At 56.5% G+C, this 18,090-nt stretch overlaps 1 protein-coding gene across 2 annotated transcripts in view; it reads left to right on the top strand.

Annotated features, from left to right (window-relative positions):
- The window catches only part of NOTCH1 (notch receptor 1), a 40,749-nt gene extending 22,659 nt beyond the window's left edge, over positions 1-18,090 (top strand). Inside the window, exons 9-34 of one of the 2 annotated variants that reach the window (XM_053996474.1) lie at positions 366-479; positions 1,108-1,221; positions 2,221-2,454; positions 2,799-2,909; positions 3,572-3,764; positions 3,990-4,135; positions 4,667-4,780; positions 5,699-5,818; positions 6,071-6,223; positions 6,629-6,857; positions 6,980-7,181; positions 7,294-7,447; positions 7,681-7,865; positions 8,051-8,183; positions 8,628-8,747; positions 8,858-8,970; positions 9,432-10,003; positions 10,714-11,142; positions 11,936-12,084; positions 12,718-12,934; positions 13,277-13,367; positions 13,583-13,748; positions 14,493-14,788; positions 15,075-15,222; positions 15,334-15,431; positions 15,872-18,090. In XM_053996474.1, coding sequence (XP_053852449.1) covers positions 366-479; positions 1,108-1,221; positions 2,221-2,454; positions 2,799-2,909; positions 3,572-3,764; positions 3,990-4,135; positions 4,667-4,780; positions 5,699-5,818; positions 6,071-6,223; positions 6,629-6,857; positions 6,980-7,181; positions 7,294-7,447; positions 7,681-7,865; positions 8,051-8,183; positions 8,628-8,747; positions 8,858-8,970; positions 9,432-10,003; positions 10,714-11,142; positions 11,936-12,084; positions 12,718-12,934; positions 13,277-13,367; positions 13,583-13,748; positions 14,493-14,788; positions 15,075-15,222; positions 15,334-15,431; positions 15,872-17,344 — 6,074 coding nt within the window. In that variant the 3' untranslated portion in view covers positions 17,345-18,090. Of the gene's footprint in view, positions 1-365; positions 480-1,107; positions 1,222-2,220; positions 2,455-2,798; positions 2,910-3,571; positions 3,765-3,989; positions 4,136-4,666; positions 4,781-5,698; positions 5,819-6,070; positions 6,224-6,628; positions 6,858-6,979; positions 7,182-7,293; positions 7,448-7,680; positions 7,866-8,050; positions 8,184-8,489; positions 8,748-8,857; positions 8,971-9,431; positions 10,004-10,713; positions 11,143-11,935; positions 12,085-12,717; positions 12,935-13,276; positions 13,368-13,582; positions 13,749-14,492; positions 14,789-15,074; positions 15,223-15,333; positions 15,432-15,871 lie in introns of both variants that reach the window. The other variant, XM_053996472.1, reaches the window with a different exon arrangement.

The raw sequence follows: 18,090 nt of genomic DNA, 5'->3' as shown, positions 1-18,090 counted from the left end.
CTCAGCCTTGGTGCTGGGGGTGGGCAGTGGGAGGGCTTCAGCTCGGTGCAGGGTTGGGTCAGCAGCTCCTCTGTGCCTGGGGACAGCCCCAAAAAGAAGGAGCTCAGTGAAGGTTGTGTGTTGGGGGGGACAAGAAGTGAGATTTGGGCACCATCAGCCCTATACTGAACTCGTCTTGCCAACCTTGGCTTGGATTGAGCCAAAACCTGTTGATCCAAGGAGCAGCTTGTGCATCAAATCCCACCACGTGTAGAACAGCTCCTGAGCTGCCTTTTAAAGATGAGGGGTGCCCAGGTGTAACGCACCTGATGTGGGGTTGTGCCAGCCCTGTGCCGTGGCGCTGACAGTGCTGGGTCTCTCGGCAGGGTACGAGGGGGTTTACTGCGAGATCAACACGGACGAGTGTGCCAGCAGCCCCTGCCTGCACAACGGCAACTGCCTGGACAAGATCAACGAGTTCCACTGCGAGTGCCCCACTGGTACGTGGCACCCCTCCTGCTGCCAGCAGCCATCCCTCTGCCACTGCAGTGGAAACAGAGCCAGGATGCATCCCGGCTGGAGCCAAGAATGGGCTCCTTAAATTTCATAGCCCTCCGAAACGGGGAGAGTGCAGCGAGCGCCTCGGAGGCGGCTTCTCCAATTGCCATGAGGGGCTGAGCCCCGTGCGGGCCATGCTGCTCCAGCTCCCGCCCATGGGAGAGGGGAAGGAGGATTAAACCCCACGGCTTTGCACTTGAAAAGGCCCCTCTTTGGGAAGGAGGGCTGGGGGCTGGTGGGGGCCGCACCAGCGGCTTTGAATGCGGTGTCAAAGTCACGGGGTGGAGCAGAGAATGGGGAGACGGTTAATCTGTGAAAGGAGGTTTTGAAGTTCAGAGACTTTGCTCCTCTAGAGATGTAAATAAGATGCTCTCAATGGTGGGTCGCAGCCCCGCATTCAGGGCCCCCAGCAGCCGTCCCCATGGAAACCCGGCGCCCCAGCCGGGATGCGGGGGGCCGGCGGGAGCGGGGCAGGGGGGCCCAGCGGGAGCTGCCCGGCAGCAGGGAGGGGAGCCTGGCAGGGAGGGGAGCCTGGCAGGTCCGGGGATGTGACTTCTCCCTCCATTCCAGGCTTCAACGGGCACCTGTGCCAGTTTGACATCGACGAGTGTGCCAGCACCCCCTGCAAGAACGGTGCCAAGTGCGTGGACGGCCCCAACACCTACAGCTGCGAGTGCACTGAAGGTGAGGGGATCCTGAGGGGCTGCGGGCGCCCTGCCCAGTGACATGCTATGAAACCACCTTGACAAATCATTTAGTGCCCATCTCTTCAAGCACCTGCTGTGGCAGGCGTCCCCAAACTGCCCATCAATGAGGTTGGTCCCTGCTGATGGGACTCCTGTGGGGTAGGATGTTCCTTTCCCTGGTGTTGGCGGAACAAGTCGAGCTCTGGAGCCTGCTGGCCCCGGAACCAGGTGTATGGAGCCTGGCAGTCCTTAGGTGTGGCCCCGCAGCAGCCGTCCCACCGTGCTCCCGCCCGCCGGGGCGGCAGCGAGGGGGAAGGCAGGAAGGGAGGAATAAAGCTGCCTCTATGGGGACGCAAGGTGCAGGGCCGCGGGGGCTCGCCGACCGAAACCCAAGGAGCAGTTGCACAAAATGATGACTTGAGCCCTGGTGGCAAACAGTGGCTCTTTTGTGGAGCAGCTCCCGCCAGAAATCTTCCAGCTGAATGGCCTCTAATTAGTGTCTTGCTAATGCCAAGCCCCGATGAAAAGCTGCTATGTGGGCTTGGCGGGGTCTAGTCAAAGCTGTACTTTGTCCTCGGCTCTCCACCCCCAAACCCGGCGGGGAGGGAGCTGGCCGGGAGAATAGGAGCTGCCGGGGGGGGTTATTATTCGGGGGTGCTTGCGGCCGGCCCCCCCCGTGCGCTCCGGGACGAGCGGCGGGCGAGCGCGGGGCCCCGCTCCGCGGCCGAGGCTGCTTTAGTGCAGATCATTGTGCACCCCAGGACAAAGCCCCCGGGCTGGGGTCTGACCAGCCCTTCCACCAGCACATCGGGGTGCTCCCTGCCTGCACCCCGCTCCTGGGGGTCCCAGAGCTCACGGTGGGGCAGGTAAAGCCACCCCGGTGCACTGCCTCACACCTGGAGAGGGTGGGAAGGAGTGTCCCCCATCCCCACCCCATGTCCCCCATCCCCACCCCACGTCCCCCATCCTCACCCCGTGTCTCTCCTGCTGGTGGCAGGTTTCACAGGTGCTCACTGCGAGATCGACATCGATGAGTGTGACCCTGACCCGTGCCACTACGGGACCTGCAAGGACAGCATCGCCTCCTTCACCTGCCTCTGCCAGCCCGGCTACACGGGCCACCGCTGCGACATCAACATCAACGAGTGCCAGAGCCAGCCCTGCAAAAATGGGGGCACCTGCCAGGACAGGAACAACGCCTACAACTGCATCTGCCTCAAAGGGACCACAGGTGAGCAGGAGGAGCTCCACATGGGTCGGCAGTGCCGGTGCAGCATCCCGCTCCCATCCTCTTCCTGGGCCAGGTTGGCCCTGGGCCACCACCAGCAGCCGCCCTGGTGCCGGGGCTAGCCTGGGGCATCCTGGGTGAGGGCGAGTTCTCCCAGTTTGGTGCCCAGCTCAGGCAGGAACCGCGCCCCAGCCGGGAGCTGCCTGTGGCGGAGGCGCTTTGTTGTGGGGCGGTGGTGGCAGCTGGTGCCAGCGCGGTTCATTTTACTGCTTTGACGGGTCTGGGGACCTCCTAATGACACTCCTCTCCTCTTGGGGACCCCCTAACAACCCCTCTCCCCTCCCCAGGCCCCAACTGCGAGATCAACCTGGATGATTGTGCCAGCAACCCCTGCGACTACGGCAAGTGCATTGACAAGATCAATGGCTACGAGTGCACCTGCGAGCCGGGGTACACAGGTGAGAGCAGGGCCTCACACCCTGGGGACTTGCAGCTGCTGGTGCCTCACAAAACCAGGACAAGGGTGCAAAAAGGAGGGGGGATGCTGCCATCCCGCTTGTAGGAGGTTTTACACCCTCCAGCGCTCCTGCTTGTTCAGGAGGGTGACCCCGGCTCAGTCCGAAATCAAAGGGGTGTCTGGTGCTGCGAATTCGACTCCTGCTGCACCCACTCCCATGGGTATCAGGTTGCTGCCTTGTCCAACTGGTTTGTTTGATGGCTGCTGGAAATGGTGGAGGGCTTTGATGGGAGCAGCCCCCACCACTCCCCGCTCGCGCGGCCCCTTGTCCTCGGGCCCGCCAGGAGCTGAAATAAAGCCTGGCTTTGTCGGCCGTGGCAGGTAGGGTTACAGGCTGAAACCTCCTCCCTTCGGTGCTCCCTCCTGCACCAAAGCAGCCCAGGGCACGGCCTCTTCCCAGTCCCATTTAATGAAGGCAGGCAGGCGATGCAGGGTGTGAAGTCCCCCTGCCTGCAGGGCAGCCAGCGTGGTGTGTCCTGAGATCCCAGCCTGCAGCAGACATTCCCTGGGTGGCTGGAGGGGGGAACTGCCTTGGTGGGTGCACGCCCCACGCCGTGCTGTTTGTGCTCATGGGGTAAGTGTTCCTTGCTCCCCCTTTGCCAGGGCGCATGTGCAACATCAACATCGACGAGTGTGCCAGCAACCCCTGCCACAACGGGGGCACGTGCAAGGATGGCATCAACGGCTTCACCTGCCTCTGCCCCGAGGGCTTCCACGACCCCAAGTGCCTGTCCGAAGTGAACGAGTGCAACAGCAACCCCTGCATCCACGGGAAATGCCACGATGGATTGAATGGGTAGGCTGGAGGGCTGCTGGGGGGCTGCTGGGACCAAAGGGTCCCCAACAAAGTCAGGGTTAGAGGAGGGTGAGCATCTGTCCCCTGAGTTGGTGCTTGTCCATGCTCTGAGCCATGCCATGGGATATTTCCCTGAAGGGACAGGATTTGCTGGATAAATGATGGCTGGTGCAGCCTAGAGGGCTGGGATGGACCAGCTCTTCATGCCCCAATTTTTCCCCAAAGCTACAAGTGTGACTGTGACCCTGGCTGGAGTGGGACAAACTGTGACATTAACAACAACGAGTGTGAGTCCAATCCCTGCATGAACGGTGGCACCTGCAAGGACATGACCAGCGGCTACATCTGCACCTGCAGGGAGGGCTTCAGTGGTAAGTGGGGGGTTAGATTGGATAATCTGAAAAATTTCTTCCTGGAAATGGTGGCCAGGCACTGGAACAAGCTGCCCAGGGAAGTAGTGGAGTCACCATGATTGGAGGTGTTCAAAAGGGATGTGGAACATAGTGATGCTGGATTAATGGCTGGACTTGATGATCTTAGAGGCCTTTTCCAGCATCATCAAGTCTGTGATTCCATGATTCTAAGGGTGCAGCCAGGAATGCTGCCATGTTCCCCTCACACTGAGGCCTGGGTGGAAGCTGTGGGTGGGTGCTCCATGATGCCTTCATGAGGTGGGTGCTTCATTTTGGGGACAGTGGAGCCCCAGGTGTGGCTGGGAGTTGTGGCAGTGCAGCCTTCCTGGACACCTTCAGCAGAGCTCAGGGCTGGAGCTGAGCACAGGAGGCTTTCCCAGGGCAATGGGTGTGCTGTTGTCATTGCCACCGTGTCCCCACTGTAGCCTCAGCCCCCTGCCACCAGCACACCTCCATCACTGCCACTTCTGTCTGTTTTTCCTAACACAGGCCCCAACTGCCAGACCAATATCAACGAATGTGCTTCCAACCCCTGCCTGAACCAGGGCACGTGCATTGATGATGTTGCTGGCTACACCTGCAACTGCCTCCTGCCCTACACAGGTGAGGGGAGCACCCCGTGCCCCACCACAGCTCTGTGGACTTTCTGCTTCTCGTGTGACACCAGACTGGTCCCAGCACCTGCAGTGAGCTGGCACTGAGCGTGAAGGCTTCCCTCATTCTGCCCTGCCGAGGGGCTGCCCACAGCCACGGCTCCACCTCTCCACGGCGCGGCCGGAGGAAATTTGCAGGAGCTTTGGGAAGATGCCAGCCGCAGCTTCCTCCCTTCCTCCTCTTCCTCCTCCTCCTGGAGGGCAGCGGGGTGGTGGCTCGGGGGCAGCAGCACCCCACTGACACCCCAGCGTTCCCCAGCCGCGATGGCCGTGCTGGAAGAGGCGATCCGAGGCCGAGGGGCTGGGGGATTCTGCTGAGCCAATTCCTGTTTGCCGGCCCTGCGCTTCCGCTCGCGCAGCCCAGCACAATCGCAGGAAGCCATGAGCTGTTTCCTGCCCTCGCCAGTGGCCATAGAAACCCCTGGGGGGGGACGGGGACTGGGCAGGCGGGGAGGGGGAAGGCTCTGGAAAATAGCAAAGGCCAGTTCAGGAGATATTGGCTGACAGGGAAGATAAGGGTTCGGAGGGAACGTGTCCCCTGGCTGGACGTAAACAGGAAAAGCAGCGGAGAGGGAAGGGGGGAGGGAGTGCAAGGGGGGAAAGACACCCCGAGCAGCACTTCCCTGCCAAAGGAAGTGTGCAGTGCTCTCATGCAGCCCAGATAGCCAGGGCTTAAAAGTTTGTGGGGGTTCGGGGTCACAGGTGACCCAGAATGGAGGAGACGGCCCCAGCTGGGCTGCCCTGGGGTGCTGGGGAGGTCCAGAGCCTTCCCCAGACTGGCAGCAGCCCAGGGCAGGGGACAGGGATAGCGGGGTCTTGGGCCACCTGTCCTTTTGGAGGGTGTCAGCGGGTGCTTGTGCCTGTGCAGGAGCCACCTGTGAGGATGTGCTGGCCCCCTGTGCTGGCAGCCCCTGCAAGAACGGTGGCGAGTGCCAGGAGTCAGAGGACTACAAGAGCTTCTCCTGCAGTTGCCCCCCTGGCTGGCAAGGTATGGACATGGCCCTTTTGAGGGTTAGAACCCCCCGCTCCCCTCAGGGAGGGAAAGGCACAGGGGAGGGAGCCAGGCCTTGGGGAGGGTCCTGACCTGCCCCATGGCTCAGCTGGGTGGATGGGACACAGCCATTGCCTGCATCCCTTGGCTTCTGCCCTGGTGTGAGCGGTGCCCAGGATGTCATTGTCACCCCTGGGGCTTTCACCAGCACCCCCAGCCCACGCAATCCCTGTCCTGCTGTGTCCCCAGGTCAGACCTGTGAGATTGACATCAATGAGTGTGTGAAGAGCCCCTGCAGGAATGGGGCCACGTGCCAGAACACCAACGGGAGCTATCGCTGCGCCTGCCGGACCGGCTTCTCCGGCCGCAACTGCGACACCGACATCGACGACTGCAAGCCCAGTAAGAGCAGGGGCTGCCCCAGACTGCACCCAGCCCAGCCCTGAGCCTCATCACCCTTCCTGGGGCTGGGATTCTCCTCCCCATGCATGGACCAGCCCTGGCTGCCACGGAGGCCTGGGCTGTGCTGCGAGCCCTGCTTGGCTTTTGGGCCACCTCAGGCATGTCCCTGTCGAGCTGTGTCAGTCCAAGGCAGGAGGAAGGAGGCTGGGGGGCAGTGTGGGCCATGGGTTCTCCTTGTGCCCAGTCTCCTGGAGGGGTTGGTGTGGCTTCTGCCCAGTCCATGGGCTCAGTCCATTCCTCCAGGGAATGTGTATGGGGACAGTGCCGTGGGGCAGCTCCCGGGCTGGGCCAGATGCACCACAGCTGGACCCATCACATCTTCACGTGCACGTCCCTCCTCTCCAGATCCCTGCCACAATGGTGGCTCCTGCTCCGATGGCATTGGCACGTTCTTCTGCGAGTGCCTGGCTGGCTTCCGTGGGCCCAAGTGCGAGGAGGACATCAATGAGTGCGCCAGCAACCCCTGCAAGAACGGGGCCAACTGCACCGACTGCGTCAACAGCTACACCTGCACCTGCCCCTCCGGCTTCAGCGGCATCCACTGCGAGAACAACACCCCTGACTGCACAGAGAGGTACAGTCCTGCCACCTGGGACGAGGGGCTGAGGTCCCCATCGCCCTGGGTTGGTGTGCGGGGCTTTTGGCGTGGGGCACAACTGGCGGTGACTCACTGGGGTGCGATGTCTGTGTCCCCAGCTCCTGCTTCAACGGTGGCACGTGCGTGGATGGCATCAACACCTTCACCTGTGTCTGCCTGCCCGGCTTCACGGGCAGCTACTGCGAGCACAACATCAATGAGTGTGACTCCAAGCCGTGCCTGAACGGGGGCACGTGTCAGGACAGCTACGGGACGTACAAGTGCACCTGTCCCCAGGGATACACCGGGCTCAACTGCCAGGTACAGGAGCCTCGGGTGGATGCTGCTGTGGGGATCTGGGGGTCACTGCAGTCTCCACTCCTGCAGGAGCCCTGCTGGGTCCTCACCCCCATCTCTTGCTCTGCTCCCCCAGAACCTGGTGCGTTGGTGTGACTCCTCACCCTGCAAAAACGGAGGCAAGTGCTGGCAGACCAGCAACCTGTACCACTGCGAGTGCAACAGCGGCTGGACAGGGCTCTACTGCGATGTCCCCAGCGTGTCCTGCGAGGTGGCTGCTAAGCAGCAAGGTAAGGCCCTGCCACGTGTACAGGGCCAGGCTGGGGTCCCCAGGTGTCCCCTGAGCAGGGATGTGGCCATTTCTCTTGGTGGGCATCTTTGGCACAGAGCGATCTCAAGGATTGCTCTAGCAATGCACGCCCAAGGCTGTGATTCCCTGTGGGCTGTGTGGTGGCCAGGACGTGGCCCTGTGGTGTGTGGCTGTCACCAAGGTCCCTTCATCTCACTCTGCTCTCCCTGACAGGTATCGATGTAGCACATCTCTGCAGGAACTCGGGGCTCTGTGTTGACACTGGCAACACTCATTTCTGCCGCTGCCAAGCCGGCTACACCGGCAGCTACTGCGAGGAGCAGGTGGATGAGTGCTCCCCCAACCCCTGCCAGAACGGAGCCACCTGCACAGACTACCTGGGAGGCTACTCCTGCGAGGTGGGTGCCTAGGGGGCAGGAATTCCCAGGGAAAAAGCCTCAGTTACTGCTTTTCTGCTGCCCAAGATGCTGCCCTTGCATGATGCCCCTTTACCAAGCTGGAGATTCGGGTGCTGGCTATGCTCCTAGAGCTGTGTGGGAATGGAAGGAGCCTCTCTGATAGTTCCTCTCTTTCCTCCTTGCAGTGTGTGGCTGGCTATCATGGAGTTAACTGCTCAGAGGAGATCAATGAGTGCTTGTCCCACCCATGCCAGAATGGAGGAACCTGCATCGATCTCATCAATACCTACAAATGCTCCTGCCCCAGAGGAACACAAGGTAAATTAATTCCCCAGGCTGGGGCATTAGTGGGTTGAGTGCAGATATCCTTGGATTCTGCTCATTAGCTGCTCGGGCTGGCAGCAGCAAACGCAGCGGGCGAGGTTTGTGTTTGCTTGTGGGCTTAGCCATCAAGGCCACGCGGCCTTGGCCACGCGGTGCCGTGTCCCTCCTGCCCGAGAGGTGGCTCAGGCTGCCACTGACGTGGTCAGGCTCAGCCCCTTGGCAGGGCAGGCTCACACAAGGGAGCAGCGGGCCCCCCGATACTGTTTGATGAGCTGTGTGGGTTGTTCCCCCTCTCTCTAGGGGTGCACTGTGAGATCAATGTGGATGACTGCAGCCCTTTCTTTGATCCTGTCACCCTGGGGCCCAAGTGCTTTAACAATGGCAAGTGCAAGGATCGGGTAGGTGGCTACAGCTGCATCTGCCCCCCTGGCTTTGTAGGGGAGCGCTGCGAGGGAGATGTCAACGAGTGCCTGTCCAACCCCTGCGACGCCCGCGGCACCCAGAACTGCGTGCAGCGGGTCAATGACTACAAATGCGAGTGCAGACCTGGCTATGCAGGTGAGCACTGCATCCCCTCTGCTCCCAGGGCCCAGCCTGCAGCCCCCAGCCCCGCCCCAGGCATCCCTGCACGCCTTCGTCTGCTCCTCACACGCTCCTCTCCCTCGCAGGCCGTCGCTGTGACACCGTGGTGGACGGCTGCAAAGGCAAACCCTGCAGGAATGGGGGAACCTGTGCTGTTGCCAGCAACACTGGCCGTGGCTTCATCTGCAAGTGCCCCCCGGTAGGTGCCTGCTCCTCTCCAGGAGGAGGGAATGAGTGTGGGCATGAGAGGTGGTCAAGAGGCGAGTTCAGCCCCTGAGGCTTCCCCACCTGGGATGGGCATGAAGGGGAGGATGCTTTGCTGTGGGTGCGTCCGTAAATGTGCACCCTCCACGCTTGCAAGGATGCTGGAATAGAGTTAAGGAGAAGATGGCTCAGGCCTGAAGGTGGAACAGGCACCACACAAAGTGGGACAGACAGATATTTGCAGATATTTGCACCACGCAAAGTGGGACAGGCAGCTATGGAGAAGAGCTCCCTTCACTTTGGAGGGATGCTCTAATGGGCTTTACATTCGAGATTACTCTTGCCCATCACCAGCTTTAGAGGGTGAGTTTCAGTGTCCCAGAACACACGTGTGTTAATGCTGCTTGTAGCACGGCATCAGCGGTTCTGACTCCCTCCTTGCTGTGCCTTCCCCAGGGATTCGTGGGTGCCACCTGCGAGAACGACTCCCGCACCTGTGGGAACCTGCACTGCCTGAACGGTGGCACCTGCATCTCCATCCACAAGAGCTCCAAGTGCATGTGCACGCCGGCCTTCACGGGCCCCGAGTGCCAGTACCCGGCCAGCAGCCCCTGCACCTCCAACCCCTGCTACAACGGGGGCACCTGCGAGTTCTTCAGCGACGCCGCCCCCTACTACCGCTGCAACTGCCCCGCCAACTTCAACGGCCTCAACTGCCACATCCTCGACTTCGACTTCCAGGGTGGCATCGGGCAGGACATCATCCCCCCCAAGATCGAGGAGAAGTGCGAGATCGCCGTGTGCGCGGGGTACGCCGGCAACAAGATCTGCGACGGGAAATGCAACAACCACGCCTGCGGCTGGGACGGCGGCGACTGCTCCCTCAACTTCAACGACCCCTGGAAGAACTGCTCCCAGTCTCTGCAGTGCTGGAAGTATTTCAACGATGGCAAGTGTGACTCCCAGTGCAATAATGCTGGCTGCCTCTACGATGGGTTTGACTGCCAGAAATACGAGGGGCAGTGCAAGTAAGTGGCTTCTTTAAAACCGTCTTGTTTTGAAGCCCATCAGGGTCACCATCTCTGGTGACCCTCTGGTTGTTCTGATTGTATCTGGTAAAACTCCTAGACTCAGGCCTGCTGTTCACTCCCAACATTCTCTTCTGCTGCCTGTGGGGCTGCAACTCAAGCAGTCACATCTCCCTGTGGTCCTTCTGAGTTTACATCTACTTGGAAGCTCTCTGGCTTTGACTCATTGCAGATGGCTTCCCTGTCCTTGCTCGTATCAATCCACAGAAGTGAATTCTCCAACTCACAGCAGTAACAGAGTCAGTTTCAAGTCAGGGAGACCCCAGATGGAAGAGCAGCCAGGAAACATGATGATGTTAACATCCAAGCATTTCCCAAACATTGTCTTTGGCAACAGCAGGAACTTAGTCCCAGATTCCTGGACCAACTCTGGTCTTAGTAACTATTCTGTGTCCCCATGCCTTCTCTGAGTCACAGCAATTTGTTCCTTTTTCTTGTATAATTTAACAGCTGCTCTCTCTCACCTGCAGCGGTGAACGCTTCACAGTGCTGCATAAAACAGCTGCTTTCTATGTAAACTGGTTTGGTGTCTGTCAGGGTGAAGAATATTTATACAAAAGAGAGACCACCACTGCTTTTCTCAGCAGATAGGTGTCATTTGCAGTACTTGGTCTAATTCTTTCTTCTGCCTTGCTTCTTCCTCCACCCAGCCCTCTGTATGACCAGTACTGCAAAGATCACTTCTCGGATGGTCACTGCGACCAGGGCTGCAACAATTTTGAGTGCGAGTGGGATGGTCTGGACTGTGCAAACAACATGCCAGAGAAGCTGGCAGATGGCACACTGGTGGTGGTGGTCCTCATCACCCCCGAGAACCTGAAGAACAACTCCTTCAACTTCCTGCGGGAGCTGAGCCGTGTGCTGCACACCAACGTGGTCTTCAAGAAGAACCCCAAGGGGGAGTATATGATCTTCCCATACTACGGCAACGAGGAGGAGCTGAAAAAACATTACATCAAGAGGTCCACAGAGGACTGGTCAGATATGTCCAGTGCTGTCATCAACAAAGTGAAGAGCAGCCTCTACTCCAGGGCTGGCAGGAGGCAGAAGAGGGAGCTCGATCAGATGGACATCAGAGGGTAAGAGGCTTCCATTTTCTCTGAGCAGCACTCACTGCATTCTCTGTGTTGATAATAGTAACATGCTAGGAAGGGAAGGATGTAGGCCAGATAATTGTATTTAGATGTTGCTTTCTGTGTGAACAGAAACCGGATTTTGCTCTCATGTGGGAAAATGGAGTGATCATTCAGGAATCCCTGATACAATGCTGCCCGACTCTCACGATTGAAGGAGTCCTGTGCATTGTTGGGAGCCGGGGCTGGGCTGGGTGGGACCTGGAAGCAGAGGTTGGCCTGACCGACTGTCTGACTTCAGGAAGTCATTAAGTTAAGCCTCATTTTCTCCCTGGGAAATGCTTTCTAGAGCTTTGTTGTAAAACTCAATTACTGCAATCTGTGTTTGGAGATCTTTGGTGTAAACATACACATCTAACCTGCTCCCTCTCTGTGGACTCAATCAAAAACCCCTGAAAGCAAAGGAGTTAGAGCAGTGAAACTGATATGAGAAGATCTGAAAGCTCCCAAACAGCATTATTTAAGATACTGTAGTGTCTGGGTAATTATAAAACATTGTGAAGCAGAGACTCCCTTCCATTCCTGTAGATAAAGAGCTGGATTTTACAGCATTCACTGAGGCAAATCCAACAGACCATGAGTGTGAGCTGCAGGCTTTGGGCCACAGGGGAGCAAGGGGATGGGTTCCCACCTTCTAATTCCCACTGATGGGGGTTAAAGAGGGAAGGGAGACAGGGCTGGCCCATGTCCTCGGTGTGGTCATCTCTCCCTGTTCCTTATTGACTCGTCTCTCTCACAGATCCATTGTCTACTTGGAAATTGATAACCGCCAGTGCATCCAGTCTTCTTCCCAGTGCTTCCAGAGTGCCACTGATGTGGCAGCATTCCTGGGAGCCTTGGCCTCCCTTGGCAACCTGAACATACCCTACAAAATAGAAGCTGTCAAAAGTAAGTACAGCTGGTCACTTGAGGAGGAGAGACAGCCAAAACTTTCCAGCCTTCCCCGAGTTTAGTTATCTGTCAATTGGCTGCATTTGAGCACAGTCTGGTTTTAATAACCTCACGTATATTTTTTTCTTTCCTTTAAGTCTTTTCTTTAAAAAAAAAATTGCAAGCCCACTTTATTATTTTTGCTTATTCCGGGTTTTATTTCAAAATCATTATCACTCTAAAAGTTATTAAAAAAAGAAAAGAAAAAGAAAACCCAAGCAGCTCCAATCAATCAGTGACATGCAAGGAGTTGAAGTTTGTATCTTGAAAATCCCCCCTAAATCCTTTTGTCTTAACAGCTCAATGCAAGCGCAATGATTTGAAGTTTGCTAATCCTTTTCCTTAAAGGAGAAAAAAGTGAAGCTGTCTCCTGGTGCAGGCTGCCTTGTGCAGCCGAGAATTTGCCGATAGTTTGCAATTCTGATTAATAGCGTATAAAATGACCTTATTTTTTTTTTGGGGGGGGGGGGGCACTGATTTAGATCAGACTTAGGTACCTCTATTAACAAATTTTCCTTCATTTCCACTCCGTCCCTGCTTTGCTATGCAGCTTAATGTCTCAGCATCTCTTTGTGCCCCACTGTTTCGCAGGTGAAACGGCCGAGCCCACGAAGAACTCCCAGCTCTATCCTATGTACGTGGTGGGGGCTGCGCTGGTCTTGCTCGCCTTCATCGGGCTGGGAGTGCTGGTGAACCGCAAGCGCCGCAGGGAGCATGGGCAGCTCTGGTTCCCAGAAGGCTTCAAAGTGACAGAGTCCAGCAAGAAGAAGCGACGGGAGCCCCTCGGGGAGGATTCTGTCGGACTGAAGTGAGTAATTTGCTTGCTAACCCGATGGACACAGCAGGGCTGCTCTGGGCTCTTCTGGGAGAGCCTGCTGGAGTTTTGTTCTCTAGTGCATCGTAGTGGTGTGGCAGGGAGGAGAAGAATCAGGGGGTCTTAAAGTTCTGCATGGGGGGGGGAAAAAAGCAGTGTTCCGTGTGGTCTGTGCTTTGTAATCTTTTTTGCACTTGGTAAAAAATGAAATGCAAGCTGAGGGGAACCTCCTGGAAATTGGTTGATTCTTCTTTCAGTTTGTGCCTGTACGTGGACAAACATCACAAACAGTTCCTGCAGAGGAGATAACTTTTTTCTGTGGCTTTATTTTTAAAGACCCCTCAAAAATGCTTCGGACGGCACGCTGATGGATGACAACCAGAATGAGTGGGGTGATGAGGAGACCTTGGACACCAAGAAGTTCAGGGTAAGCCCTCTGCCACATTCCTGTGCTGCAGGCAGTCACTCCTGGGTTTGTCACAGAAGGAGCAGAGGCACCCTCAGGGCCCCCCATTGCTGCTCTCGGCTCCTTTGCAAACCTGCCTGTGACAAACGCACACCTTGGAGCCTCGCAGAGCTTCCCAGGCTGGAGCTCAGCCCAGGGCTCTTTCCTGGGAGCTCACTCGGGGCTGTTTCCCTCAGTTTGAGGAGCAGGCGATGCTGCCGGACACGGATGACCAGACGGATCACAGGCAGTGGACGCAGCAGCACCTGGACGCCGCTGACCTGCGCATTTCCTCCATGGCCCCGACGCCTCCACAGGGGGAAATCGATGCTGACTGCATGGATGTCAACGTCAGAGGGCCGGGTAAGGACCCCTTGCACTTCTGCACTGGCTGGCAGCTCATGTGGAGCCCTCCCTGAGCCCCTGCAGAGAGAGCAGCAGCCCCACAGCCCTCCCTGTCCCTTGCTGGTGCAGAGTCACTGCTACAAGCTCTGCACCACAGGGTTGCTGTTGTGTGTGATTTAGAGAGAGACTCTGTCACATCTTGCTTTCCATGAGAGCTCTTTTGTTCGGTGACTGAAGTGGAAATTACAGAAGTACCTATTAAATCACCCAGGTTATCTCTCTGCTGCTCCTATATTCTTCTCCTGCCACCCAACTTGTACATTTCACAGTCTTCCTTTAAGGTTTTTAAGAATGGTTAGTAGAATTAGGTTAAGGTTTTAACGTTTCCTTTAAGGTTTTTAAGAATGGTTAGTAAGAATTTTTAAATTCTTACAAACACTTGGTGTTCCCCATATCTGTGAAATTGTCCTCTGAAATAATGAAGGTATTTACCATACTCTATTTGCTTTGAGCAGCCTTCCTTACAAACTGCACCTTACATGGAGCAGATGAAATAGGAAAAGCAGTGAGATACCACTGAGGAATTTCAGATCCATATCAGAGGAAGGATATTCGTGTTTGATGTTCAGAACTAGTCAGGAACTCAGTCTTGGTGCACCCAGGAGAATAAGCATCTATCGCAGGCAGAGCATCTGGCAGAGCCTCCTGCGTTACAGGAGGGTAAAAAGCCTTTTTTCATCCCGAGCTCCCGTGTGCTTTCAGACGGCTTCACCCCGCTCATGATCGCCTCGTGCAGCGGAGGAGGGCTGGAGACCGGCAACAGCGAGGAGGAGGACGACGCTCCCGCCGTCATCTCGGACTTCATCTACCAGGGCGCCAGCCTGCACAACCAGACCGACCGCACGGGCGAGACCGCCCTGCACCTGGCCGCCAGGTACTCGCGCTCGGACGCTGCCAAGCGCCTGCTGGAGGCCAGCGCCGACGCCAACATCCAGGACAACATGGGCCGGACGCCGCTCCACGCCGCCGTCTCTGCCGACGCACAAGGAGTCTTCCAGGTGAGCGACGCTTTGGCCGCCGGTTTCGGGGGTTTCGGGGGGGAAGTGGTGGTGCTACGTGAAGAGTCTTGTCTGCTCTCGCTTGTCGTAAAAAATGAAGCCCCTGTTGTCTTGGGGAAGAGCAAAGCAGCGACCCCACGGCAGCAGCGCTGGACTGGGAGCAGAGCTGCAGAGATGAACTTCTGGAAAGGGCATTGCAGGTCCTGAGACCTGGACATCTGGAGTGCCTTGCTGTCTGCCCCTCCTCACGTTTGTGTTCCCTCTGCTTTGGCCCTTCTTGTGGCAGATCCTGATTAGGAACAGGGCAACAGACCTGGATGCCCGAATGCACGACGGGACCACTCCCCTGATCCTGGCTGCTCGTTTGGCTGTGGAGGGGATGCTGGATGACCTCATCAACTGCCACGCTGACGTCAACGCCGTGGATGATTTAGGTACTGAGGCAGCTAAAGCACCAGTTCACCCAGACATGGGACAAAAGGGCTGCTTGCTGTTGATCTCAGCACTCTCTGATGTGTGTTGTATTTCGTGGTTTTCCTCTCCAGGCAAGTCAGCCCTGCACTGGGCAGCTGCTGTGAACAATGTGGAAGCTGCAATGGTCCTCCTGAAGAATGGTGCCAATAAGGACATGCAGAATAATAAGGTAGGATCTCCTAGGCTGATATATGCAAGCGAAGAACCATTTGGGGAGTCTGTTAAAGAGTAATTTCTGGCTAAATTACAAATGTCTGGCACTGAGACTCTGATTTGATTGTTCTGCTTGTGAATGAAGTTGGATTTAGCTCAAAGGAGTAGTGTGGGATCTGATTGTAGGGGTGATGTTGAGGGGCCATGCAGTGCCTGGTGAGCAGTGTCTTTGTGGCCACCTCAAGCATGTTCTGGGTCACTCATAGGGTTCCTGGTTTGATACCAGCACAAGGACATGGCTCAGCAGGGTAGGAAAAAGAAGGAGCAAACCCTCATCAGAGGAGAGATGAAGGCAGACCATCTCTGCCACCCAACCACGTGGGTGTGGAGCTCAGGGCAGCGTTAGCCAGGAGAATCTGTGAACTCAACCCTAACCAAACCTTGCTGGCTTTCCAGGAGGAGACCCCACTGTTCCTGGCAGCCAGAGAAGGGAGCTACGAAACCGCCAAGGTCCTGCTGGACCATTTTGCCAACAGGGACATCACGGACCACATGGACCGGCTGCCGCGGGACATCGCCCAGGAGCGCATGCACCACGACATCGTCCGGCTGCTGGACGAGTACAACCTGGTGCGGAGCCCCACGCTGCACAACGGCCCGCTGGGGGCACCCACCCTGTCGCCCCCGCTCTGCTCCCCCAACAGCTACATCGGCAACCTCAAGCCCGCCGTGCAGGGCAAGAAGGCCAGGAAGCCGAGCACCAAGGGGCTGAGCTGCAATGGCAAGGACGCCAAAGACCTCAAAGCCCGGAGGAAAAAGTCGCAGGATGGAAAAGGGTGTCTGCTTGACAACTCCGGTGTGCTGTCGCCAGTGGACTCCCTGGAGTCGCCGCACGGGTACCTCTCGGACGTGGCCTCTCCGCCGCTGATGACCTCTCCGTTCCAGCAGTCGCCTTCCATGCCTCTGAACCACCTGCCAGGCATGCCCGATGCCCACCTGAGCATCAACCACCTCAACATGGCGGGCAAGCAGGATATGGCCATGGGCAGCTCCAGCAGGATGGGCTTCGACTCGGTGCCTCCGCGCCTGTCCCACCTGCCGGTGTCCAGCCCCAGCACGGGGATGAGCAGTGCCCCCATGAGCTTCTCGGTGGGCAGCGGGGCCAGCCTGAACGGGCAGTGTGACTGGCTCACCCGGCTGCAGAACGGGATGGTGCAGAGCCAGTACAACCCCCTGAGAGGCAACCTGCAGCCCGGGGCGCACCAGCAGCCCCAAAACCTGCAGCACGGCATGATGACCTCGCTGCACAACGGGCTGCCCACCACCAGCTTGTCGCAGATGATGAGCTACCAGGCCATGCCCAACGCCCGGCTGGCGTCCCAGCCCCACCTGATGCAGAGCCAGCAGCTCCAGCAGATGCAGCAGCAGCAGCAGCAGCAGCTCCAGCAGCCCAACCTGCAGCAGCAGCAGCAGCAGCAGCAGCAGCAGCCACAGCAGCCGCCGCAGCAGCACCACAACCCCAACGGCTCCAACGGGAGCGGCCACCTGGGCCAGAATTTCCTCGGTACGGAGCTGAGCCAGCCCGACCTGCAGCCGGTGAGCGGCAGCGCCATGGCCGTGCACACCATCCTGCCGCAGGATTCCCAGATGCTGCCCACCTCCCTGCCCTCCTCCCTCGCCCAGCCCATGACCACCACGCAGTTCCTGACCCCTCCTTCCCAGCACAGTTATTCCTCCCCCTTGGACAACACGCCCAGCCACCAGCTCCAGGTGCCCGACCACCCTTTCCTCACGCCGTCGCCGGAGTCGCCGGACCAGTGGTCCAGCTCCTCGCCTCACTCCAACGTGTCCGACTGGTCCGAGGGCATCTCCAGCCCTCCCACGAGTATGCAGTCACAGATGGGACACATCCCCGAGGCCTTCAAGTAAAAAAAAAAAAAAAAAAAGGTGTTTTAGAGACGCTCACTGCGAGCCAGAAGCTCGAGGGAGATTTTCTTTTTTCTTTTAAAAAGGACATCGGATGCTTTTATTAAAGGATCCTTTTTAAATATGTTTTTATAAAAAAAGAAAAAAAAAAGAAAAGAAAAGAAAAAGACGAATTAATTACTTTTTTTTTTTTTTTTTAGTATTTATTTATGTACTTTTTATTTTACATGAGAACACTGCCTTTTTATTTATATGTTCTATTGTTAAGAACTCAGTGTGGGACACCAGTTGTGTTTCGAGAAATCAACAAATTAGGTTTTTATAGGACGTTCTCTTTTGTTTGGGGGGGTTCATTGTGTTTGATTTGAGAGGAAATGTTTATGTAAAGCTATAAGCAACGATTTGTGATTCTGAAATGCCATTAATTTATTTTTTTTCTCTTTCAACTCAGAAAGAGAGGTGAGAAAGAAGAGGGGAAGGAAAAATTGACTAAAAATACCACTCCTTAAGGGGAAAAATACTAAGTATGGACAAATTTTTTAAATGTACTTTAAAATGTTTCCTTTGCAATTATATGAGAGGACATTTTATGGTACCGGTCATGAATCTTTGTTTAAATTTCAGTATTATATAGTTGTACATTTGCCTTGATAATAGAAAGTTTTGTTCTCTCTTGTTTTTATATATATAAAAATATATATATTTAAATGATTTTTATGATCTAAAAAAAAAAGAAAAGAAAAAGAAAA

Source organism: Vidua macroura, chromosome 21 (genome assembly GCF_024509145.1).
Source record: "Vidua macroura isolate BioBank_ID:100142 chromosome 21, ASM2450914v1, whole genome shotgun sequence".
NCBI lineage: Eukaryota > Metazoa > Chordata > Aves > Passeriformes > Viduidae > Vidua > Vidua macroura.
The sequence above is the reverse complement of the archived record's forward strand: the minus strand, read 5'-3'. Positions and strand labels throughout refer to the sequence as shown.